The sequence below is a fragment of the Anastrepha ludens genome, chromosome 4 (assembly GCF_028408465.1).
Source record: "Anastrepha ludens isolate Willacy chromosome 4, idAnaLude1.1, whole genome shotgun sequence".
NCBI lineage: Eukaryota > Metazoa > Arthropoda > Insecta > Diptera > Tephritidae > Anastrepha > Anastrepha ludens.
Genome location: NC_071500.1, coordinates 68362549 through 68388753, shown reverse-complemented (window position 1 = coordinate 68388753; position 26205 = coordinate 68362549). Strand labels below are relative to the sequence as shown.

General features: G+C 35.5%; 2 protein-coding genes across 8 annotated transcripts; both read right to left on the bottom strand.

Moving 5' to 3' along the window:
* Nucleotides 1-1370: 1370 nt before the first annotated feature.
* LOC128859681 (transportin-1-like) lies at nucleotides 1371-9607 on the bottom strand. Of its 4 annotated transcripts, none has more exons than XM_054096690.1 (7): nucleotides 7168-7271; nucleotides 5892-6028; nucleotides 3758-4414; nucleotides 2537-3613; nucleotides 2304-2474; nucleotides 2056-2221; nucleotides 1371-1985 (listed from the first exon to the last, which is right to left on the bottom strand). In XM_054096690.1, the coding sequence occupies exons 2-7, from the start codon at nucleotides 5985-5987 to the stop codon at nucleotides 1954-1956; spliced, it is 2199 nt and encodes a 732-aa protein (XP_053952665.1). In that variant the 5' UTR covers nucleotides 5988-6028; nucleotides 7168-7271; the 3' UTR covers nucleotides 1371-1953. The 4 variants fall into 4 exon arrangements, with proteins under 4 accessions (XP_053952665.1, XP_053952662.1, XP_053952663.1 ...); XM_054096687.1 differs by lacking the exon at nucleotides 7168-7271 and adding an exon at nucleotides 7917-8031 and having other exon boundaries at nucleotides 1373-1985; XM_054096688.1 differs by lacking the exon at nucleotides 7168-7271 and adding an exon at nucleotides 9398-9607 and having other exon boundaries at nucleotides 1374-1985.
* A 119-nt stretch (nucleotides 9608-9726) lies between these two features.
* Nucleotides 9727-24221, bottom strand: LOC128859682 (transportin-1-like). 4 transcript variants are annotated; one of them, XR_008454182.1, is made up of 9 exons: nucleotides 24020-24221; nucleotides 18415-18551; nucleotides 15840-16511; nucleotides 14584-15660; nucleotides 14351-14521; nucleotides 14103-14268; nucleotides 13010-13404; nucleotides 9970-10280; nucleotides 9727-9772 (listed from the first exon to the last, which is right to left on the bottom strand). XR_008454182.1 is itself a non-coding variant. In XM_054096692.1 (7 exons), exons 2-7 carry the CDS (start codon nucleotides 18511-18513, stop codon nucleotides 13373-13375), a joined length of 2217 nt encoding a protein of 738 aa, XP_053952667.1. In that variant the 5' UTR covers nucleotides 18514-18551; nucleotides 24020-24221; the 3' UTR covers nucleotides 12385-13372. The 4 variants fall into 4 exon arrangements, 1 of the variants encoding a protein (XP_053952667.1); XR_008454183.1 differs by having other exon boundaries at nucleotides 9727-9767; XR_008454181.1 differs by having other exon boundaries at nucleotides 9727-10280.
* Between the last annotated feature and the right edge of the window lie 1984 nt (nucleotides 24222-26205).

Here is a 26205-nt window from a genome sequence, read left to right as displayed (position 1 = left end):
TCTTTATGCTGAGTTCTCCACATCTAGATACTGATTTTTCAAATGTTTGAGTAGTCCAGGTATTTCACCCTGCCAGAGAGCACCAACGGGGCGCTCGCTATTGAGGGGAAAAAGACTCTAGGTATTTTATGTTTCCTCGTAAATAAGACGATCTCCGTCTTCAGAGGATTTATCAAGAGACCGCAATTTGCGGTACATGTCACAATGTAGATTTAGACAACCCTGCTTCAGTTACGTCAGAGTATCTAAAAACTTCCCTCTGGCAATAACTGCCATGCCGGAGAGAGCGCTGCCTTGCGGAGTGCTGGCGAAGAGAGGCGCCGCCCCACTCTGCCACGACCGTTCTATCGCTAAGCATTTTGAGGGTTAGTCTAATAAGGTCGGTTCCAAGATGGATTGAATAAGGTGACATCATTCACCCAGCTGAATTTTTCGCCGTAGGTATGGCTTACGTCAAATTGATATGCTTTGTTTGTATGTATTGGTATGTTTACATTCGTATGTTTACATTTGCTTGCTGATTTTGACATGATGCTTGCACCAAACGCAACAACAAATACATGTAGGGTTTTACTTATATGTGTTTGCTGTCACCTGTAATAAATTCGCCTTGGTCGTCTATTCAGGGGCCTGGTGATTGCCTCCGAGAGGAGAGTCAGTTGTGGGTATACAGAAAATATAACAGAGTACCTAAAATGATCCCTTTCGGAACGCCTTCGTTTATCGTTTTTAAAGAAATATATGCAGTTTCGTGTTTTACGTAAAAGTACCTATCATAAAGGTATGGCAAGAGTACCACGCAGTAATATGTGCGCAGCTTGGACTTGAGCTTTTGAAAGAGAAATATCCGAGTTTGTACGACATTTTTTACACTTTTTCATAAGATTTTCTATGAAATTCTCTAATTTTTTATGCAACCATGTTAGAGAAAAGAGCGTTTTGGAATCAGGTGATCCCGGCGTTTATGGCGACCAGCAGAGGGTGTTTTTACTTATGGATCTCTACAATGCCTACGACTCTGTCTATTTGACCAATGGTTCAATGATGTTTTCTGAAACCTAATTGGCGAACGGGAATCAGACTTTTATTTTCAATGTTCTGTTACTTCTCTCCTTTTCTCCTTTACTATCTAGCCTTTTACTTTCCAAAGCTTTAAATGCAATGGGCTTTTTAGCCTGAGTGTTTTAGGAGTTACCAAATCTCTCGGTGCTTCTTGGCCCGACTTTTTCAAATTTCAAGTAAAACAGCTTGTGACTTTTATTTAACAATCCAGCGATCGAGCTCAGAGGAATTATTTAAACATAACAAATTCATAACAATATGTTAATGAAAAATTTTACTTACGGATGGAAAATTAGTTTAAAATGTATAATTTATGCATAGATTTCATGATCGATTTGCCACCGAAATATATTGTACTTACGTTAATATAAGAATATGAATTTTCATGTTATAAAGTAAATAAATAGGCTATCTTAGGTTTCCTTCCTTTTTTATTTTAAATTCAAAACTTTTATACAAGTAGCTCTAATAAATCAACGTTGGCTGACTTCCTAAACGTCGTTTTGCAGTTTATCACTGCGATGCTTTATATCACAAAAATCTGTGATGAATGGTTTATGCATTTAAGAACTTCATACGATTACGCTTTATCGACCTTTTTTGTTTAGGATCATTTGACTTTGTACTTATCCCGCGCAATTTGCGTTGAGGAAGTCAGCCGTTCTCTGCAATCGGACAGGTTCTGTAATTCGCTTCAGAGTGAATTTCATTGAAAGTTTCTGGCAATTGCATTGAAATTCGCTCGGAAGTGGATTACGAATAAGCATTCTCTGCTGAACAAACAAATCACCAAATCGCAAGAAAAAAAGAAAATCAGCTCCTATAGCGATGTCACCCTGTGTGAAATCGTTTCGTACGCGGGTATAATGATGTTCAATAGTGAAGAGACGTTCATTCACGTGGGTACTTCTCAAGTTCTTCGACTGCAAATAGTTATATTACGCATTAATCACTTTATAGAAAAATCGTATGCATATATGTATTTTTATTTACCCGTCACTCTCTCGCAAATTTCGCCATAAGCGAGGCAAGCGGCCAACCCGTTAGGGCCACACATATTTTTAAATAAAATTGGTACCAATTTTCCAAAGAATGGATACACATGCTGGAAACAGGTTTTAATTAATGCTCCCAACAATCCGATCGACGAATCTCGCACCTGAAATTGTGGATGAACAAATTTTTAAAAATTTACATTCGAATAGAAGAAGCTATTTTATAACGTTGGAATTAATACTTACGTCTATATTTGCATCCTTCATGCAGTGGTGCACTAAATGTGTGATATTACTGTTGGCGACTAGTGGCGTAATATGTCCCGCCAAACCTTCTGCCAGGCCTGTCAATAAATCTAATGCACCAATCATTCTTACTTTATCTGGATGCTCGAGATCAGGATTAGTTTTACATGCCTTTAAATAACTCAATTATTATATGTACTTTTGATTTAATATACTTTATATTTGAAATATACCATGTCTTGATTCAGCGTCTGTTCGATAAGTGAAATGCAACGCGGATAAACTAGATCGCAGTAAGGTAAAAATCCTGATTGTAAAACTGTTGCGATGCTTGACAAGCACTCCAAAAGAAGAAATAGGTCTTTGTCGTCATCCTTTATGAAATTCCACTTTTCAATTAATGGAGGCATTAAAATATCGATGTATTGTGGTTTGTTGAGATGATGACCCACAGAGTCGGCTAGAGTTCTAACTGCGTCATATAGTATAAGCAAATTTGTATCTCGATATTTTAAGAGGGCCAATGATAAAGCTTTTAATATATCTTCTAAATATGGCACCAATTCGGTGCTAGCCTCCTCCATAAGGGTATCGAATGCGAAGCAAGCTGCCTCTTGTACTCGCTTATTAGAATCTAATATGCGTTTTAGTAGTTCTTCCATGAACTGTTTCAAATATTGATCATGTGGCTGGTTTACTACCCAGTTAGCATAGCGCGATAATGTCCAGCAAGTTATAGAGCGAACGAATGCCATCTGGTCCGACAAACAACTGATCAAGTAGGGTATGATTTCGGGGAGATATGGGATCATACCCTGCATGCAGCCCTCGGCAATAGCACCCAGTGTACCAATTCCAATCTCTTTGATATTCCATTCCTGAGGAAACAGAGTATCCTTGATAATGGGCAGAAAAATAGGTAGACATTCTTCCCGAAAAACATTTGCTAACGCAGTCAGTGTAACGATGCTACATTTGCGCAAATCCCATTTTGGTAGTGAACTGTCATCATCTAGCACATCATCAACATTGTTTTCGTCAGATTTCGACTTGTGCGTACAAGATCTGTGGAGTTCAGGACGTATGTCCTCGTCAAGGTCAGGCACTAAGACGCTCTCCTCAACATTGCCGTGTAGCAGGTTAATATCAATTTCAGAGCATCGCATTCCACGTACTAATATTGGAGCCAGCTGCCATAAATAGGGTGCCAACACTTCTCTGCAAATATTCTGTTCAGCGAGAGATAACCAGAATTCTGACGCTTCTAATGCTACACTTAGATCTGAGTCTTGGGTGCGTATGAGCATATACTGCAAAAAGAAGAATTGATTAGTATTTTACAAAATACTTTTAGACAGTGATTAATTTGAACTCAATTGAGTACTATAACAAAATTGTTATATTTTATAAATTAAATATTTTACCATTGACCAATTCATGCTTTAATAACTTACCTCAATAATTTGTGACATATGCGGCAGCAAACGATCCATATGAACGTCTAACAGCATCACCAACCCGTGACATACATTCTTTTTTACCTCATAATCTTCGTCGGACGTTAGGTTAAATAAGCTTTCAATGAATGCGTCGATGTGTAGCATCACAGCCTGTGATCGGTTCACAATGAATTGATTGATACAAGCTATGGCATGTGAACGTATCTTCGGGCTATTGTGGTTGAAGTATTGAAGAAATTTCGGAATCATCATGTATAGAGACCGATTGATTACACCCAAGTCATCTTTACATATCTTTTGTAAAGTACTGAAAGAACCTTCACATACATTATAGTCCTGCGGGTCCAACATGTCACACAAAGAGGGAAGTAATTGGGGCCAATATTGTAAACGGCCATTGCTGGTGATAGTAGTGATCAATATACCAACAGTAGCTCTTATCAGAGGTGACGGATCTCCGATAGCTTGCAAACATTCATGCTTGATATATTCAATAATCTCTGGCGGTAGAGTATTTCTATGAATCCAGATGCTATTTTTTAAAATTAGACCACTTAGAGAACGTGTTTGCTCATCCTCAGTTTTTAGTTTCGTCAGTACATAAATCAGGTAATTATTAAAATCGGGATGTTGATTCAATTCCTCTAGTTTCTGCGAATAGAAATATAGCCGAATTTATTTACTATTTGCTTTAATAAACATAAAAACATTCTTATGAGTGCGTCTGAGCACAATGTTCCTACATAAGAATATACTAGAGGCAAGTATGAAATTTTCATACAGTTTTTCTAGTGCTTATATTATATTATAATACGTCGAAGATCCTCTATTAAATGATTTTCTACAGTTTCAAGCCGACTAAATCATTGTAAAGACAGATTTGGAATAATAATTCTGGTAGAAAGGTACAAAAAATGACAAGAAGGATAGAGTATTTTTACGAGCTGTTAAATGTAGACATTATAAATGTTAGTAAGCCCTGTGAAATAACTTTGAACGATACAAATGGTGTTGAAAGAAACTCTCCATGATATAACGACCACATAATAGTCCGGGAGCAAGGGGTCATTTTGACCTCATAACTTTATGCCGACTGATTTTAATACTGAAGGCAGACGCCAAAGTGAACGTCAGCTGGCGCATCCGCGGTGGGTGTGATTGTGGGATTGTGTCGAAAAAAAAACTCCTACCAACTCATTTTATACCGGCTGCAATTTTTTTCGTGTATTGTTGAAATTTAGTAGAATAAAAAAAATAGTCAGCTGCGCGGTAGAGGGGGGAAAACACGTCAGCTGAACAGGTGAACTTGTAAAAAAAAATTGAAAAGTGAAACTATGTACTTTTTGCCGATTGAAATTTTTTTACATCATTTTTAGTTCATTTCATGCCGACTGATTTTAATACTCAAGGCAGACGCCATCCAATGGATGACGAAACCAACCGTCAACTGGTCCAGTAATGGTGGGTACGCGCGTGGGATGCGAAACGTGTCGAAAAAAATTTTTACCAACTCATTTAATACCGGCTGAACTTTTTTGGTGTATTGTTGACATTTAGTAGAATAAAAATAGTCAGCTGCGCCGTAGGGGGGGTAAATACGTCAGCTGAACAGGCGAACTTGTAAAATAAATTAAAAAGTAAAACTACTTTATGCCGATTGACAATACCACGCGCCGCCGAGATGTATGAACGCAATGATACAAAGTGTCTTTCTGTTATGAAAGAGCTCCTCATAAAAACTCATTTGCCGTTCGGAGTCGGCTTAAAACTGTAGGTTCCTCCATTTGAAGAATGACATCGAGGCACACGCCGCAAATAGGAGGAGGAGCTCGGCCAAACACTTAACAGGGTGTACGCGCCAATTATTTATTTATTTATCTAATCAGAGGTGCATCCGAGTAGGGTATTCAGTCTTAAGGTGAACGTGTACACGTATACTAAAGCAATAAATTAATTCAATAATGCAAACAGTTGTGTTGTCATTAGCTGGTGATCCTGTGATCGGCCTGAGAGGAATTATTGTTAGACGTTTTAGTTGGATAAAAACGTAACAAATTCGTAACAATGCATAAGATAGTGTAATTTGAACGGACTTTTAACAGTTTTCGGACAGTATTTTTTCACTTACCTGTTTAACAGCTATTTGAGCGGCTTTATCCAGCGACTGAGCCTGTTTGAGGACTGTAATTATTTCTTTTAAGTCTTCGACTTGCGGTTCCCACATCTTCTTATATGGCTTTAATTCAATTATTTGGGAGTGATTATCTGCAAAAATTTCACACTTGTATTACATATGATACTTAGATATATGTATATTAATATATTATATGTTATATATTATAAATACTATAAGAGACGAATTGAGTACTATAGGTGGCGTCTTCCTAAGCCTGTTACTTTATTTTTCGCGATTTTGACACGTCTGATGTCAAAACGACGGGAAATTACATGTTTGTGAAAATTCAGTGAATGGCTTGGTAATATTGTCATTTGTGAGATTTAAACTAAACAAACTAATGAAAACGAAGTGCCGCGTGTTAAATTGTGAAAGCACAAATGATTATAATGCCTCCAAATGCAGTTTTTATGTCGGAAGACGCCGTGGCAAGAAAGTGTGTGTGTGTGTGCGTATAATATCTTATGCTTGGTTGTTTCCATTGCTTTCGCCTACTCTTCCTATTCACAAACAAGTAATTCCCCTTCCTTTTTTTTATTCATGGGCTCTGACGACATAGCGAATTCGGAAAGCGCAACCTGGTATTCTATCATTCTTGTATACTATAGGTATCTTCTATTCGCCATTTCCACGCTCGCTATCTTCATGCTCGATTAACTTAATGAGAAGTTTGCATGCGAAAGCAAAAACAACGTTATTGAGCAATGTAACATGTCTCATGTAATTTTAGGCAACTGCCTTTTAGCATGTAATTTAAGGCACTTCTATTCCCACGTTGCCAATATATGTATGTCCATTTATACCAGTTGCTTCATCTATTAACCACTTGTTAACGCTTGGCGAAAAGAAGAGGCCCTATATATAGATAAATAGGTACTTATATATATGACCAAGTTGAATTGAATACTGAAGGTGGCGTGTTGAATTCTATCATCCTTGTTATATGACTTATTTCACGAACAAATTTATCAACACTGCATGCGGCAGGTCAAGGCGAAACTTGTACAACATGCCAAGTATATTCTCATTTTATATACATATGTAACTTCAAAACAAATCAGGGTACAACAAAATTAATTCATTATTATTTTATTTTGCCAATAAAACATATTCTGTATATTACCATAATTTGTAAAATGCAAGCGAAATGGGGAAAAGTGCAATTCTTTTCAACGCGTAAGCAAAAATCGTACAATTACAATTTACTCGGCAACACATGTTCAATTACCCGACAAGATATAGTTTAGTTGATTTCGTTTAACTTTTAACTTTGCTTTGAAAAAAAGCAATGGTGAGAAAAATGGGTCCTTTACAATAATCCTGTTCGCAAACGCCAATGGTTAGATAAAGATGAAACACCAGAACCGACCCAAAGTCGGACGCAAAGTTTTGTTTCACCACGACAACGGAAGATCTCATACCGCAAGGCAAACATTAGGCAAGCTGAACGAGCTCGGATGGGAGCTAATGCCACATCCACCATACTCTCCGGATATTGCACCTTGTGATTATCACCTTCCCATATGTGTAACAAGAACTACTCCTCAAAAGAAGCTATAAAAAGGGATATCGATGCGTATTTTGGCTCCAAGGACAAAAATATTTTTGAGCAGGGAATCAAAAATTTGCCTAAACGTTGAGAAGACATTGTAAATAATGAAGGAAAATATTTTATTGATTAATAAATACTTTAAATATCTTTTTTATTAATTTTAAAACCACCTTTAAAAAACGCACGAACTTATGGACTGACATGATGCTATGTATATCTGTGCTTTAATTGAAAAAAAAAATTAACATATTTGTTTAGACGGTGTTCTGGTAAGATAGATCGTGCCAACTGACCCGGGTTTACGTACTAGCGGGTTTACGTTCTCCACTAATTTCACTATTATTGTATTTAGATATACTTATACATATGTAAGAAGAAGATTTCATGAACAAATTTAGCAATATTTATAAAAAACATAAACTTACCTTTGATGTACATGTAATCAAAGTATTATTTCACTAAACTTCCGCCTTTCACTATGTTAATTAAATTTCTAGACGCAATTTTTAAACATATTTTTTTAAGTGCTCAGAGCTACTGCTCGTTGTCCGAACAAGTTTAAGAATGATAGATAGAAAATATTTTTTTATCATTCTTGGTTTGAGCCAAGGCACATCTACAAGGAGGCAGCAGTAGAGCAAAAACAACAATAGCTCATTTACAAGGTGGCAGCAGTAGAGTAAAAACAACAATGGCGTGTATTTTGTTGTTGCTTGAATTCTCTTGACCAGTGATCGTCAGGACATTGCTCATGAACGCTCTCTGAGTATGCTGTTCTAGACAATAGGGCAATAACAAAGTAAAAGGTAAACAAAGTTTGACCATCTAGAATTGAATTGTATAAAGGTCAAAGCAGCTGCTTTACTGATAATGTTTTGTTTATGGCCTTCAGCTGACTTTGTGATTTTCTGTCTCGATTGTCAAAGTGGCCTGCGTGTTTGTTTGTTTATATTCTCACAAAACACATGTATTGAAACCTTCGTCCTTTTGGGGAGTTTTTACGTGCCTACCTGCAGCTAATGCTACTGTTTGGTAGGTTTGGATTTTTTTGCGGTCCTCTGATATGCTGGTGCGAATAATCATTCGTTACACTTGCATTTCTATTTATTTAAGAATGGGCCTCTTTTTTCGCCAAGACTTAGCAAGTGGCGAACAGATGAAGCAACTGGTATAAATGTATGTGCATACATATGTTGGCAACGCGGTAATAGAGGTGCCTTAAATTACATGAGTTTGTATGACAGTGAGTTATACCAGTCTAATGAGTTGTAGCCATACTCGCTAGCGGCAAATCTTACTCCACTACTTTGTTGTTGCTTTCACACGCAAATGTTTCATAAAGTTAGTCCAGCAGAGAAGTGGCATTAGAAGAGGCCTATTATTTGCTTGCCCTTCAGCTACGGTGCTGCTATTCTACGTAAAAACAGAACACGATGTTGACGAAGTTCGGGACCGGGGGTATTGTTATTATATTGAAGAAAATATGAACAAAGCAGTGTTAAACAAATCATGAAAAAAACAGCTCAAAAACTCAGTTGAAGTAAGTTTTGCAGAAAGAATTGAAAGAAAGTTAATTTATGATTAATTTGTCAGCGGTATGTCAAGTCTAATTTAAATAAAAAATGACTACTTCCTTCAATTGGGCGTACGAGTTTCGCTTTGACTTTCTATTAGCTGTATCTTTTGAATACTATTGTATATCTGTACTTTAACTGAAAAAAAAAATTAACTTATTTTTTTAGATGGTGTTCTGGTAAGACAGATCGTGCCAGTTGACTCGAGTTTACGCACTATCGGGTTTACGTTCTCCACTAATCACTATTATTGTATTTAGATATGTAATAAGAAGATAATTACCTATTTTAAGAATAAATTTAGCAATATTTATAAAAAAACACAAACTCACCTTTGATGTACACACTAAATATAGATTACACTCAATCGTGGCCTTTAATGGATAATGAAATTGGATCTTGTAATTTTTCGGTGATTGAAGTATTATTTCACTAAACTTCCTCCTTTCACTGTGTTCATTAAATTTCTAGGCACAATTTTTAAACTTATTTTTTAGGTGCGCAGAGCTACTGCTCGTTGTGCGTACAAGTTTAAGAATGATAGATAGAAAATAGTTTTTCATCATTCTTGGTTCGAGCCAAGGCACATCTACAAGGTGGCAGCAGTAGAGCAAAAACAACAATGGCGTGTATTTTGTTGCTGCTTGAATTCTCTTGACCAGTGATCGTCAGGACACTGCTCATGAACGCTCTCTAAGTATGCTGCTCTAGACAATAGGACAATAACAAAGTAAAAGGTAAACAAAATTTGACAATTTAGAGGACAGATTAAATTATAAAAAGGTCAAAGCAGCTGCTTTATTGATTTTGCGATTATATGTCTTGATTGTCAAAGTGGCCTGCTTCAAAACCAGAACACATGTACTATCATCTTCACCCTTTTGAGGAATTTTTACGTACTTACCTGCAACTAGTGCTACAGTTTGGTAGTCGCTACAAGGGGATCGCTACACGCGTATTCTCTTCAAATAATTATGCAGAAACTCTGTCTGCATTGGACGTGCGAACTTTTTTACCAAACAAAATTCCAAGAAGGATATCACGCAGCAAGGCAGGCATCATCTGACAATGCAGGTAACAACCTGGCAATGCAAGTAACACCCGCAGGAGTGAAGAAGGAGGTCCGGGAGTAACTGTACCGGCAGACGAAAGGGACGACATAGCGTGTCAGCCGTTTCACCGGGCAGCACCATTTCACGGACTACGAAGAAAATGCTAGGAAATAAAATATAGAATTTTAAAAGAATAGAAAAACACAAGAACAGTGAATTTTAAAGTTTCAAAGGAAGGAAATATCGAAACTAGGGAAAGGAAGTAAAAGCTTAAAGAAAACAAAGAAGCAGAAAATTTAGAAAATAGATCCAGTTAAATAAACATAAAATTGAAGCGAAAAGCAAATCGGAAAGTAAAAAATGTCTAATCCTAGTAACTTAGTCAGGCCACTAGTGGTAACGTTGGTGCACTGCCTCTTTCCATCCTAAATAATTCCTAAATCAATATGGCTCAGCTGACAGAAGTATTTACCAGTGTAGTTCGCAACATATTTGAAAGAGAAGACAGAAGTATTGTACAGGCCTCTTTAAATCCCAACTCAAATTTTCGGATGTGACTATAGATCCAAGCCATTTAAGCAATATCTGAGATCTCGACAAGATTCCATGTATACGAGAATTTTCAGGACAACCAGGAAAGTTAAGTTCCTGGAAAAAAAGCGTAAATCGGGTCCTTCAGACCTACAACCTCAAGAAAACACCTGAATACTATGGAATTAGTATTAGAATATTTAATGTTATTCGAAATAAAATCGTGGGTAATGCAGACATTGCCTTAGAATCCTGTAATATCCTTTAGGAGTGGAACGCTTTTTCGATTAGTCATGCCGTAACCATAAATAGCTGATTTTGAAGTAGAATTACTGACACCAGCACTAACGAAGAGAGGGTGAGAAATCAAAAAAATAAGAAAATGGACAGTGATGAAGAATTAATTTAATGTTTTTAAGTATAATTGCATTATACGCTAAAAGAAAAAAATTGAAACAGAGAAGGAGGTGACGAGTGCATCCTATTAACGTGGATTAGGCGAAAAATGGATACCATCGAGAACATACCACAAAATTAAAAAATTAAGCTAGGAAAAATTGTTTGCCTCACAAGAATGACTCGCCAATTGTTTGTTTGTTAAACTTAATGACGCCGAATCTAATGAAATATAAGGAGCAAATATATGCTGAGGAACGTCTGTCACTAACCCTGCTGTAGGTTTTGTACTTTTTTATATTTATAGTTGAGTATTATAATTACAATACTTGTCAGAGACTTGGCCCCCGATATACCATTGCCCAAACCGTTTTGGAATTACAAATTAGGAAAAACTAATATACATTCCTCCATAATTTTATAAACGACACGCAAAAGTGGTATTGCCCAGACAACTACACAGGTGCCGAAGGAAACAAGGGAGAATGGAGAAATGAATTCAACTCGAATGCGGGACACTGCGGTTCGCTTCAACTTTTATACGCAGAGGTCTGAATAGTGCATATGAGCACAGATTATACTTAACTAACTATTTTATTAAGGTACTTGACCACCTTATAAGTTTCAAAAAATTAATTTTTTTTTTTTACATTTTTTCAATCCTTATACTTTTAAAAATCATCACCTGAAACTGTTTTTTTAAATTCGAATTCTAACAAAGTGAAATCAGTGAAAATGTGCAGGCGCATCCTGCACTCATTACTTGCTGACTCAGCTGAAAGAAAATAGCAAGTTTTAACTTTAAACGCGTTTTTCCAGAAATTACTTTTTTTCGAATGGCGGACACTTTATCTCCGAAACTGCTTAGCCGATTTTAATGATTTTGGTCTTGTTTTATTTGTTAAGATGTTTTGTATGCCAATTTACCACATTTTGCAAAAAAAAAGTTAATAAAGTATTGCTTTTTAAGCATAACATTGTGAAAAACAGGGGTGTTTTCTTAACTTTTTTCAAACATCCGCCATTTTTTTATTATTTTTTTTTTTTTGTCAGTTTGTGGTAAATTCTCACGCAAGGAACCTTCCTTTTGAAAATTTTGTTTCTCTCTTTTGTTTTAGAATTACCATTTCTAAGATTAACTGTCCGCCGCAAGACATGATTTTCTTCAGGCCTCGACTTTGGCGCCTCCTGGATATATGTTAAAAAAAGAAATTTTAATAAATCAATTTTTTTTGTATTATATAAGCTCTAAATAAAAATTTAAAAAAAAATTTATTTTAATATATTATACAGAACATGAAAAAAAAATTATTGAATATGTTGTACTTTTTAGCTTTCCAAGGTGGTCAAGTACCTTAACGAAGGAGCAGTAGCCTTCCAAGATAATAAAGAGTAAATCACAATCATATTTAAGGAAAGATTTTATTCACAAATAATAAATAAAATTAGTTAAGTAAATTCTAAGTATAATCATGCAGGGCTGAACAAATCCAAACATATTTTAAGAATACCAAAAGATTAACATATTTTAAGAAAAACAAAAGATAAACATATGTATTTTAAGAATAACAAGATATAAACGTGTTTTCCCTAAACAGCAAACAAAGAAACTAATATACAAGTCGTGTACCAAAAACAATAAGATGAGGAATAAGTATAAATACGACTGTCAAATATGTTGGCACTCAGTCCCGTATTAACATAGTGTTAAGAACTACCCTAAAATTAAATTCAAAAAAAAAATTTTTTCCAAAGTCAAGCAAGTCCCTAACTATCTTCCAAGTCTTTAAGTAGCTCGCATCACTATTTCCGTGCACCATTGCATAACCGAGGCTTGCGCCTTCGTTTTTAATTTGGCAATAGCTGAACAAATCATAGTTCCAAATCCAGTTATTTCTGCACTCACATTTTCTTTACAAGCTTGTTTAGGATCATTTGACTTTGTACTTATGCCGCGCAATTTACCTTGAGGAAGTCAGGTCAGCAATCGGGCAGGTTCTGTAATTCGCTTGAGAGTGGATTTCATAGAAATATTCTGGCAATTGCATTGAAATTCGTTCGGAAGTGAATTACGAATAAGCATTATCTGCTAAGCTTTCTCATGCGAGGGAATCAAAGAAGAAGACTGCGGTAGAGCAACAACATTTACATTTGGTTGTCTGGATGTCAAAATTTCCTTGGGAATGTAAACAAATAAAGTAGCAGGGCACTTCGACATTTAAATCACCAAATCGTAAGGAAAAAAGAAAATCAGTTTCTATAGCGATGTCACCTTGGGTGAAATCGTCTTGTACGCGGGTGTAATGATGTTCAATAGTGAAGCGACGTTCATTTACGTGGGTACTTTTCAAGTTCTTCGACTGCAAATAGTTATATTACAATAAGTATTAATCACTTTATAGAAAAAATGTATGCATATACATATATAGGGCCCGCCATCTATCGTTACGGATTTGAACTAGGTATTATTTGAAGAATGGTAACACTTAGCTGTCATCTGATTTGACAGGAAATTAGTTTTATTCTTCCGCTGAACGAAAATGGTTGTGTATACGCTCAAAGAACGCTGGGAAATATTGCGACATTACTTTGAAAATCATGGTAATGTTGCGGAATGTGTACGAAAATTTCGTACGGTAATGGGAAGAAGAAAAGCACCGAATGAAGCGTATGTGCGTTACTTTGCGAAAAAAGTAAGAGAAACTGCGATTTGACGCCGTTGGATTATTATCTTTGGGGTGCCGTCAAAGACCAGTGTTATGCCAACAAACCAGCAACAATTGATGCACTGAAGACCAACATACGCGATGTCATAGCTAAAATACAGCAGCATACAATCTAAAATGTGTTGAAAAATTGGACCGATCCTATGGGATGGTGCATGGCTAGCCGAGGCAGTCATATGAATGAAGTTGTGTTCCATCATTAACCGGAAGGATTGTACTTCAAAATAAAAAAAAAAACAGTTTGAAAAATATTGAGTAGTTTCTTTTTTATAGCATTTTTAATTCCGTAAAGTTATATGGCGGACCCTGTATATGCATGTATTTTTATTTACCCATCACTCTGTCGCGAATTTCGCTATAAGCGAAGTAAGCGGTCAATTCGTTAGGGCCACTCATATGTTTAAGTAAAGTTGGTACCAATTTTCCAAAGAATGGGTATACATGTTGAAAACAGGATTTAACTAATTCTCCCAACAATTCGATCGACGATTCTTGCACCTGAAATTGTGAATGAACAAATTTTTAAAAATTTACATTCGAATAGAAGAAACTATTTTATAACGTTGGAATTAATACTTACGTCTATATTTTTATCCTTCATGCAATGGTGCACTAAATGTATAATATTGCTGTTGGCGACTAGTGGCGCAATATGTCCCGCCAAACCTTCTGCCAGGCCTGTCAATAAGTCTAATGCACCAATCATTCCTACTTTATCTGGATGCTCGAGATCAGAATTAGTTTTACATGCCTTTAAATAACTCAATTATTATATGTACTTTTGATTTAATATACTTTATATTTGAATTATACCATGTCTTGATTCAGCGTCTGTTCGACAAGTGAAATGCAACGCGGATAAAATAGATCGCAGTATGGTAAAAATCCCGACTTTAAAGCTGTTGCGATGCTTGACAAGCACTCCAAAAGAGGAAATAGGTCTTTGTCGTCATCCTTTAGCAAATTCCACTTTTTAATTAGTGGGGGCATCAAAATATCGATATATTGTGGTTTGTTGAGATGATGACCCACAGAGTCGGCTAGAGTTCCAACTGCGTCATATAGTCCAGGCAAATTTGTATGCTGATATTTTGAGAAAGCATATATAAGTGTTTTTAATATATCTTCCAAATATGGAACCAATTCGGTGCAGGCTTCTTCTTCCAGAGTAGCGAATGCAAAGCAAGCTACCTCTTGTACACGTTTATTAGAATCTAATATGCGTTTTAACAGTTTTTTAATTAATGGTTTCAAATATTGATCATGTCGCTGGTTTACTACCCAGTTAGCAAAGCGCGATAATGTCCAGCAAGTTATAGAGCGAACGAATGTCATCTGGTCCGACAAACAACTGATCAAGTAGGGCATGACTTCGGGCAGATATGATCTCAAATTCTGTATGCAGCCTTCGGCAATAGCACCCAGTATACCAATTCCAATCTCTTTGATATTCCATTCTCGACGAAAGAGAGTATCTTTGATAATGGGCAGAAAAATAGGTACACATTCTTCCTGAAAAGCTCTTGCTAACACAATCAGTGCAACGATGCTACATTTGCGCAAATCCCATTTTGATAGTGAACTGTCATCATCTAGCACATCATCAACATTTGTTTCATCAGATTTAGGCTTGTGCGTATAAGACTTGTGGAATCGAGGACGTATGTGCTCCTCACGGTCAGGCACCATGTCGCCCTCCTCAACATTGCCATTTAGCAGCTTAATATCAACTTCAGAGTATCGCATTCCTCTCACTAATACTGGAATCAGCTGTCCTAAATAGGGCGCTAATACGTCTCTGCAAATACCCTGTTCACCGAGAGACACCCAGAATTCTGACGCTTTTAATGCTACAGCTAAATCTGGGTTTTGGGTGTGTATGAGCATATACTATACAAATAGGAATTAGTATTATATAAAATACTTTTTGACAGTGATTAATTTGAACTCAATTGAGTACAAATAACAAAATTTTTATATTTTATAAATTAATAAATTAAATTGTTATATTTTATAAATTAATAAATTAAATATTTTAACATTGACCAATTCATGCTTTAATAACTTACCTCAATAATTTCTAGTATATACGGGAACAAACGATCCATATGAACGTCTAACAGCATCACAAATCCGCGACATACATTCTTAATTACTTCATGATCTTCATCAGACGATCGGTTAAATAAACTGTTAACGAATACGTCAATGTATATCATCAGAACCTGTGATCGGTTCACAATGAATTGGTTGATACAAGCTATGGCATGTGAACGTATCTTCGGGCTATTGTGGCTGAAGTATTGAAGGAGTTTTGGAATCATCATATTTAGAGACCGATTGATTACACCCGAGTCAGGCATATCTGCTGAATCTTCGCATATCTTTTGTAAAGCACTGAAAGAACCTTCACATGCATTATAGTCTTGCGAGTCCAACATGTCGTACAAAGAGGGAAGTAATTGGGGCCAATTTTGTAAACCGCCATTGCTGGTGATAGTACTGATCAATACACCAACAGTAGCTCTTATCAGAGGTGACGGATCTCCGATAGCTTGCAAACATTCATGCTTGATATATTCAATAATCTCTGGCGGTAGAGTATTTCTATGAATTCGGATGTTATTTTTCAAAATGATGCCGCTTACAGTACGTGTTTGCTCATCCTCGGTTTTTAATTTTATCAGTACATAAATCAGGTAGTTATTGAGCTCGGGATATTGATTCAGCTCCTCTAGTTTCTGCGAGTAGAAATATAGCCGAATTTATTTACTATTTTACCAGATATGTGCTTTAATAAACATAAAAACATTCTTATGAAGACATAAGAACATATTTACATACATAAAGGCAAGTATGAACTTTTCATACAGTTTTTCTAGTGCTTATAATACGTCGAAGATCTTCTATAAAATGATTTCCTACAGTTTCAAGCCGACTAAATCATTGTAAAGACAGATTTGGAGTAATTCTAAATTCTAATTCTAAAAGGTACAAAAAATGACAAGAAGGATGGAGTATTTTTACGACCTGTTAAATATAGGCATTATAAATGTTACGAGTAGTAAGAACTGTGAAATAACTTTGAGCGATACAAATGGTGATGAAAGAAACTCTCCATAATATAACGGCCACATAAAGAATGACAAAGTTCCGCGAGAGGTCAACTTACCAATTGTAATAATAATGAATGCCAGTGCCGAATTTTTAAGAAGATTAAACAAACTAATAAAAGTGGTGTGGAATAGCAGTGTCAGATGACTGAAATATTGGAGGGATAAAGGACAAAAGGTGTAACTCTGTCATTGTTTCATTATACGAAGATATCCTGGCTAAATGTGGCGTACAAAATATTCGCTAAAATATTGAGCAATAAGATGACGCCACACGCTACGAGAGTACTACCTGGTTACCAATACAGTTTACGGTTTCTGACCTAATAGATGTTATGAGTACACACTCAAGTTATGATATGCCAGAAAAGATAATTAGTCTGATGATGACGGTAAAGAACACAAAACACAGAAGAATGCAAGATGAGACATCCGAAAAATTTTCAATCAAGATGGGAGTGGAACAAGATCATGTACTGTCATCAACAATATATATAATCTTATGGATGCTTTCCATTTCAATTCAACCGGGCTATTCGGGACATGTTCTTCGATTTCGATGTAACTCAAATATGTTGCTCTCTGGTCAAAATAATGAGACACGTATTTTTTTGGTCGCCCAAAAAATTTTTTTGCAAGATTTATCGGCAATTTAGTTTTTCGGCTCAAAATCGATTTTTTTAATTATATAAGAATTTTTTTTTTTTAATTGCTCATAACTTAGTCAAAAATGAACCGATTTTAATGATTCTAGGTTCAAAATGATCGTCATTACTTGCACGAGCGACTTCATGCACAAACAATAGCCAAAAAGTAGTTGAACATTTTTTATTTTCCAAAAAACAAAAAGTATGAAACAGGTTTTTACTCAAAAATTCTTTATTCAAAAACAACTGATTTTAGCTACTGGGCATTCAGCTTAATTGAAGTTTGGGGTGTCCTCTTGGTTTGGAAAAAGTTGAAAAAAATACTCTTTTTGAAATATTGAATTTCGAAAAAATTTCGGACTTTTTGTTTTTTTGCAAAATAAAAATCAGAATCATTAAAATCGCTTCATTTTTGACTAAGTTAGGAGCAATTAAAAAAAAAAAAATCTTATATAATTAAAAAAAAATCGATTTTGAGCCGAAAAACAAAATTGCCGATAAATCTTGAAAAACTGTTTTTCGGGCGAACAAAAAAACACGTGTCTCATTATTATGTATTTTCGAAATAGCACACGATGAGATGGAAGGAGTTTAGAAAGGAGTGTGCACGCTAATTATTTATTTATTTATGTAATCAGAGGTGCATCCGAGTAGGGTATTCAGTCTTAAGGTGAACGTGTAGACGTATCGTAAAGCAATAAACTGATACAATAAAGCAAGCAAGTTGTGTTGTCATTAGCTGGTGACTTTTATTTAACAATCTTGTGATTGGCCTGAGAGGACGTTTTAGTTGGATAAAAAATTCGTTACAATATATTATATATATAAGATAGTGTAATTTGAACGGACTTTTACCAGTTTTCGGACAGTATTTTTCTACTTACCTGTTTAACAGCTATTTGAGTGGCCTTATCCAGCGACTGAGCCTGTTTGAGGACTGTAATTATTTCTTCTAAGTCTTCGGCTTGCGGTTTCCACATCATCTTATCTGGCTTTTATTCAATTATTTGGGGGTGATTATCTGCAAAAATTTCACACTTGTGTTACATATGATACTTAGATATATGTATATTAATATATTTATATTATATAAAGCGTTTTTCAGTAAGAGCGCTTCAACTTTTGTTTTTGAATAAAACACAAACGGTTTGACTTTTTTAACTAATTTTTTTTTTTATTATCGAGTTTGAACTATACAATTAAGTATGAAATTCGATTTCTTTTGCATGACCACCGCGTGCACGTTTTACGAAGTCCAATCGTTGAATCCACATTTCGACCACTCTTTTGCATAAATCGGCCGAAATTCCAGCAATTTCGCGTTCAGTATTGGCTCTGAGCTCACAAATCGTCGCTGGCTTGTTACTGCAGACCAATGACTTCACATAACCCGAAAGAAAATAGTCTAGAGGCGTCAAATCACACGAGCGCGGCGGCCATTCGACCGGTCCATTTCTGGAAATAATGCGCTCATCGAACTTACTCTTCAACAAATCAATTGTAGCGTGTGCTGTGTGGCTTGTGGCCCCGTCCTGTTGAAACCACATGTCTTCTAAGTCCATACCATTCAATTGCGGCCAAAAATAATCGTTTATCATGTCGCGGTATTGATTTCCATTCATAGTAACGTGGCGATCGTTCTCGTCAACGAAAAAATATGGGCCAATTACGCCGCCGGCATGTAAACCGCACCAAACAGTGATTTTTTCGGGATGCAACGGTGCCTCATGAATCACGTGTGGATTGCTTTCTGCCCAGTAACGCATATTTTGCTTGTTGACAAAGGGGGCGTCCATAAATTACGTGAGATGTTTTAGGGGGGGAGAGGGTCGAGTCAAATCTCATCTAATCCTACGTTGGAGAGAGGGGGGGTCTCGGCAAATATCACGCAATTTTTTTTCTGATTGAAACAAAAAAATTGTACATGCTTAAGATTTAATCTCAAGCGTAATCGTAGTATGATTAAGATCATTCACTAATTCGTTCGAAAGAAAATAATTTCATTCATACTTCGACGTTATACATTACTACTGTCAAACCACCATATTTGTTTTATACCAAATAGCTCAATTTAATCTGAATTTGCGGTACAGTGTAGCCCGTCGGTTGTTTTCGCGCCACTATGAGCCGAACGCCCTATCACTCAGGTTGACGTTTGACAATTCCGGACTTTAAAGAACATGACGGAAAATCATTTGCTCCATTTCTAATACGCGTACCGATTCAACCGCTGAATGCCTTCATCAGCACGCCTATTGATCTCTATTGCCCAAGTTTACGTGATGATTTAGAGAAAATATGCTGCAGTACATGCGGTATTTACTTCGCATCTATCACAAGAGCTGCAGAGCACAGGAGAGCAGCTCACATTGCACCAGCTAAGCAAGCGCGTATGTTCCGCAAAGTGCGACCCTCACGGATTGTCACAAGACGAGCTAATGAGTTACTGTGCGCAAGCGTCAACGGCTTAGAGTGGCTAGATTAGAACGAAGTTGAAGGAGCACATGATTTTACTGAAAATCATATGGACATGTTGGTCCCAATAGTCTCTCTTGAAACCGCGCATGATTCTCCATGGACTGAATTAGAGTAGATATTCTTTTTTTAATCGCAGTAGTTACGATTTAAGTCTTCTATTGTTAAATTTTTATTACACTTATAACTCTCAGCAATATTGATTACTAGTCTTAACTAGTCGTAAATAAAAGCACGAAGCAAATTTTTTTTCTTTTTACAATAACAATCCAACGCGTTTACATAAGAAACCCACATTTTGAAAAATCTCACGTGAGATTGGGGGATGGGGGAGGGGGTTGAATAAAATCTCACGACATCTCACCAGGGGGGGAGGGAGGTTCAGAAAATTGAAAAAAACACCTCACGTAATTTATGGACGCCCCCAAAGCCATTGAGCCAAAAGTGAGCTTCATCACTAAAGATGATTTTTTGGAAAATTTATAAATTTTCAAAAAAAATTTGCACGATTATTTTCATAAAAAATTTGCACGATTTGCAATCGTTGCTCAAGTGTGTAGCGTTCCATGATGAAATGTATACTAATGAAGTTTACAAATGCCAAGCGAAAAATAAAAAATATTGCGTCGTTCGCCCTCCCTATTGGAAAAAAGTTGAAGCGCACCTATTGAAAAACGCCTTATTATAAATACTGTAAAGGACGAATTGAGTACTATAGGTGGCGTCCTCCTAAGCCTGTTACTTTATTTTTCGCGATTTTGACACGTCTGATGTCAGATCCTTTACCAATACAAAACAAACGAACAAATAAACAAAACTAGGGAAAATTACTTGTTTGTGAAAATTCAGTGAATGGCTTGGTAATATTCTGATTTGAGAGATTTAAACTAAACATACTAATGAAAACGAAGTGCCGCGTGTTAAATTGCGAAAGCACAAATTAATATCATATAATGCCTCCAAATGCAGTTTTTATGTGGAAGACGCCGTGGCAAGAAAGTGTGTGTGTGTTCGTATAATATCTTATGCTTGGTTGTTTCCATTGCTTTTGCCTAGGAGGAAATCAAATTGACGAATGGCCGACGGCATTTTGCAAGGAATAAAGTACAAAAACGAACTAACATTTTGGTGCGTGCGTTTTAGTACATTTAAAACTTTATACAAATTTGGTGAAAACTGTTGGACATATTTTTTATTGAAATTAATTTTAGACGATAATGCATGGATCGTGCAAGTGTTTATGTATATTGATCCACATCTGTGTTAAGAAATATATAATACTAGTTATGTTTGTACAAAAGATCAATTGCATCTTTATTTGTATAAATTTACACACATATGTACATATGTATGTATGCACTGAAGCAACCAAGACCTACCTCACGACGCATCGCCTTATTATATCTACATGCAATAATTAGGGATCGAATTCCTGCCTAACAAATATTAAAACAATTATCTTTTGCATATGCATGCACATATGTATGTATTTGTATGTGCGCATGCACACTTGATGCCCTAACCTATGTACATATGTACGTACATATTTTTATTCTGAACTCCTATCAAAACAGTGCTTATTAACATACACATATGCATTTACATACAACCTCACACACAGAGGTCTTACTTTATTCCTGTAAATGCATATGTAGACCAAAGCTAAAATTCTATGAGTAGCGACTACAAGAACAAAATGCATTAATAGGCGCAGCCGTAGCGGCCATGATTCTAGTTGCCATGCCGCTGAACAGTTTAAAATAGTCGCGGCGGCGCTGAACAGTTTCAATTATGGGACAGCACAACAAAAAAAAAACCAATTCACTGATAAGTTCGAGCTCATATTTCTATGTGCAAAAAGTATCATACTTTCATTCATAAAATCATAGGTACAGCATTGTGCCGAAAATTATGAATTATGAAGCGTTAACAAAATTGCTTCAGAACTTACTTAAACAACTTTTTAGGTCTTTACTATGAGGTAGTACATTATTATTCGATATTTGACTTTTAATGTTCAATAGGAAAAGTATGTAATATAATACATTTTAGAAATAAAAAGTGTATATTGATTGAAAAATTTCAGCTTACCGATTTGAGGCTTTGGTCTCCGTTGTTATGAACAATACTGTAGGTGAACACAGCTCAAAGAAGCTTCAGCGATTTCTTCAATATAAAATATTCGGCACTTTCGGCTTCATCCAAAGGCTAATGTATGTATGTACAGTAACCTCCAAATAAACCGCACTCTAGTTATAGATTAAGTTTCTAACTTTGCAACTATCCATCATAAAAACATGCCTATAACCTTCATTGGGTGAAAATATGAATGTATACAAATTTTTACGTCATTTGGTGTTGTCGTTTCGTAGTGATGCGCGGACAACGTACAGACATTCACCTTTATAGTATAGAAGATGACTACAGTAGATTCTGTTTTTATGCGGTAGATACGTTCCTCAAGAAACAGCATAAAAAAAGCTACCAGTTCTATAGTAAAACTATAGATACGTTTCTAAAGTGCTAAGAACCGCATAGATCTGAAATAATGTAATAAAATCGCATAAAAAAGGGCACTAGTCCCATATTATTACTATAGATACGTTCCATAGACCGCATGAATCTGAAATAATTAAATAAAATCGCACAAACAAAATATTGTATTGTTGAAAATTATATCTTTATTTAAGAAACGTCAGAATCGAAAAATAAATTTACGTCAGAAATAGAATCAGACAATACCCACATGTTGCGCATTCGTTTAGGATTTGGCGTAAAATCATTTTCGTCGCTTGAGGAAATGTACACGTATGATCTAGATGGTTATGCAGGCGGTTCCATACTTGTAGGGTTAGCATTTCTGATGTAATCTGTGATGAGTTTTTGCTTAGCTGGTTTAGAATCTTGTTTATATGTACAATTCCCGATAGGTCGACATGCATTTTTTAACTTAAAAAAAACCGCACTATTTCAAAACCGTATAAAAAAAGCCGCATAAAAACAGAACCTACTGTATTTTAATTTGGTATGTTGAATTTTAGATGTAAATTTTTGTCATCATTGAGAAAAATTGCCATATGGGGGGCTCGTTTTAAAATGAAAGTATTTGTAAATTTTTGTTTTGCTGTACAATATTTGAAACTGTTCAGCGCCATGGCAACTAGAATGATGGCCGCTACGACTGCGCCTATGAATGTATTTTGTTCTTTGTAGTCGCTAGGCTTAGAATTTTAGCTTTGGACGACATACGTATTTAGAGGAATAAAGTGAGTGTCCTGTGTGTGCGGTTATTTGTACATGTATCTGTGTATACTAATAAGCTTTGTTTTGCTGTATACCATATATTACATAGTATATGCATTGGCATATGCTAGGCAGGTATTCGATCATTCGGGTATTTATTACCTAATTATTGCATGTATATGTGCAAGTTATTTAAATAAATTTTTTTTTGTGGATATTTCGAATTTTGATAAAACACTTCATATCAATACAATTTAGCTAAATAGATACTTAAAATTTCACATTCATGCTTGCAAACTTATATACATACATATGTACATAGAAATAATTTATTAATCACACAAGAAATAATCATATTTATTACAAGTCGGCTGTTATTTTATTTTGCCTAACACCAAATCATGGCATTTTACATTTCAATGCAAACGCTATATTTAATTCTGTTGACTACGCTTAGCTATTTAACTTTCCTATGTTAATTATTCCCCAGTCGTGGTGAAATATTTAAAATTTCTTAGCCGCGTTTTGTTAGCATTTGAAATTTAACCTGCCTATTCGTTCCTGAGCCTTCTCTATAAATTTACGTTATCTGCTTATACTGAAAAAAAAAAAAAAAAATCAGAATGTTTGTGTACATGGTGCTCTGTCAGTTGACTCGGGTTTACGTTCTCCACTTATTCCACTATTACTCTACTCCTGTATTTAGATATACATACTTATACATATTCCAAGAACACATTTAGCATTATTTATAAAAAAACACAAACTTACCTTTGATAAACACAATAAAAATAGATTACATTTAAGTCTTTAATTTGATTATGGAATTGGAACTTGTACTTTTTCTGTAGTTAAAGTATTATTTCACTAAATTTCTCCCTTTCACTGTGTTGATTAAATTTTTATATGGTATTTTTCAACGTATTTTTTTAAGTGCTCAGAGCTACTGCTCGTTGTGCGTACAAGTTCAAGAATGATAGATATAGAATAGTTTTCTATCATTCGTGGCTCGAGCCAAGGAACATCTACAAGGAGGCAGCAGTAGAGCAAAGACAAAAATAGCGTGTTTTTTGTTGTTGCTTGAATTCTCTTGACCAGTGATCGTCAGGACATTGCTCATGAACGCTCTCTGAGTATGCTGCTCTAGACAATAGGATAATAACAAAGTAAAAGGTAAACAAAGTTTGACTTTACTGATAATAACTTATTTAAGGCCTTCAGCTGATTTTGTGATTTTCTGCCTCGATTGTTAAAGTTGCCTGCTTCTCAGTTGTTGGCCTGCGTGTTTGTTTGTTTATATTCTCACAAAAACAGAACACATGTACTGAAACCTTTGTCCTTTTGGGGAGTTTTTTCGCACCTCCCTGCAGTTATTTGTTGATGATTCGGAGAACGTAGATTTGGGCAGTAACAAAACAAGGGTAAGAAATTCAACTTAGAAATTACTTCACCACAAGTTAACAGTAGGAAATTAACTAATATGGCTGCCGGAGAGAAATGAGAGGGAGAGAGTGACACGCAAGTGTGAAAAAATGTAGTTTACATTAGCTTGCGTACATAATACGGTTCGATAAACATTCTTAAGAAATTCAGCGCACATTCATTCATAGGCACAGCATTGCGTCAAAAATTATGAATTATGAAGCGTCAACAAAATTGCTTCATAATTTACTTAAACATTTTTATAGGTCTATACTATGAAGTTGTACACTATTATGTAGTCTATTTTAATGTTTAAGAGGATAAGTATGTAATAAATTTTAGAAATAAAAAATGCATATTAACTGAATAATATTAAATCCACAATTTGCGGCTTTGGTCCCTGTTGTTATGAACAGCGCTGCACAGCTCACATACGCTTCAATATTAAATATTTGGGACTTTGGGCTTCATCCGAAGGCTAAATATATACATGCTATGTACAGCAACCTCCAAATAAGCCGCATTCTAATTTAGAGTAAGTTCCTAACTTTGCAGTATATATGTACATACGTTTTTGTGCACTTTTTATAAATTAGAGAAGTACATACGTAAAGTAACGTACTACTTAATAATTTCATATTATCAGAGAACAAAAAATAAATGTTTAGAAACTTTCTTTAGTATCGAAATGTCCGGGACAGAACTTTTTTATAAGCTACTTGTTGCAGTCTTCTGCATTTTACTGTACGCTCATGCGCGCACTAGACGAACAGCAACTGCGGTCGTCGAGCATTTAGAAAACATATTTACATACATATGTATATGGATGCAAACATACAATATGTATATACGGAGCCGCGACCATTCGACACGATAAACATTCACGATTCACCAAATATTGGCAAATATTTCGTTATAAATATTCCATATTGACTGTTTTGATTTGATTTTTTCAATCTTAGAAGTAAATTTTTGTCATCATTGAGAAAAATTGTGATAAGGGCGGCTCGTTTTATGAATGAAAGTACTTTGATCATAGAAATATGAGCTCGAGCTTATCATGAATTGGTTTGTTTTGTTGTGGTGATGGCCGCTACGACTGCGCCTTTGAATGTATTTTGTTCTTGTAGTCGCTAGGCTTAGAATTTTAGTTTTGGAAAAGCACGCCTGTACAGGCCTAAAGTGAGTGTGTGTGGTTATATGTATACGCGAATATGCGTTGTTTTGCTCAGAACAGAAACATCTACGTACATATATTTTCCCAACATACATATGTATGTGCATACATACATATACATACGTAGACGCATACAGTTTAGATGAGTTTTTTTTTGCATATGCAAGGAATTTGTTTGCATATTTTTGTCTATTTACTCTTAATTTTTTTATATGTAGGTATGCAATTTTCATCGTTTCTCCATTTAATGCGCTTATAATTTATTTTTCTGTTAAGTCTGATTTTTATAAATAAATACTCTAAACTCAGCGAGGACACCTTCCAATAAAAAGCTTCACATATGATATTTTTCTTCGTT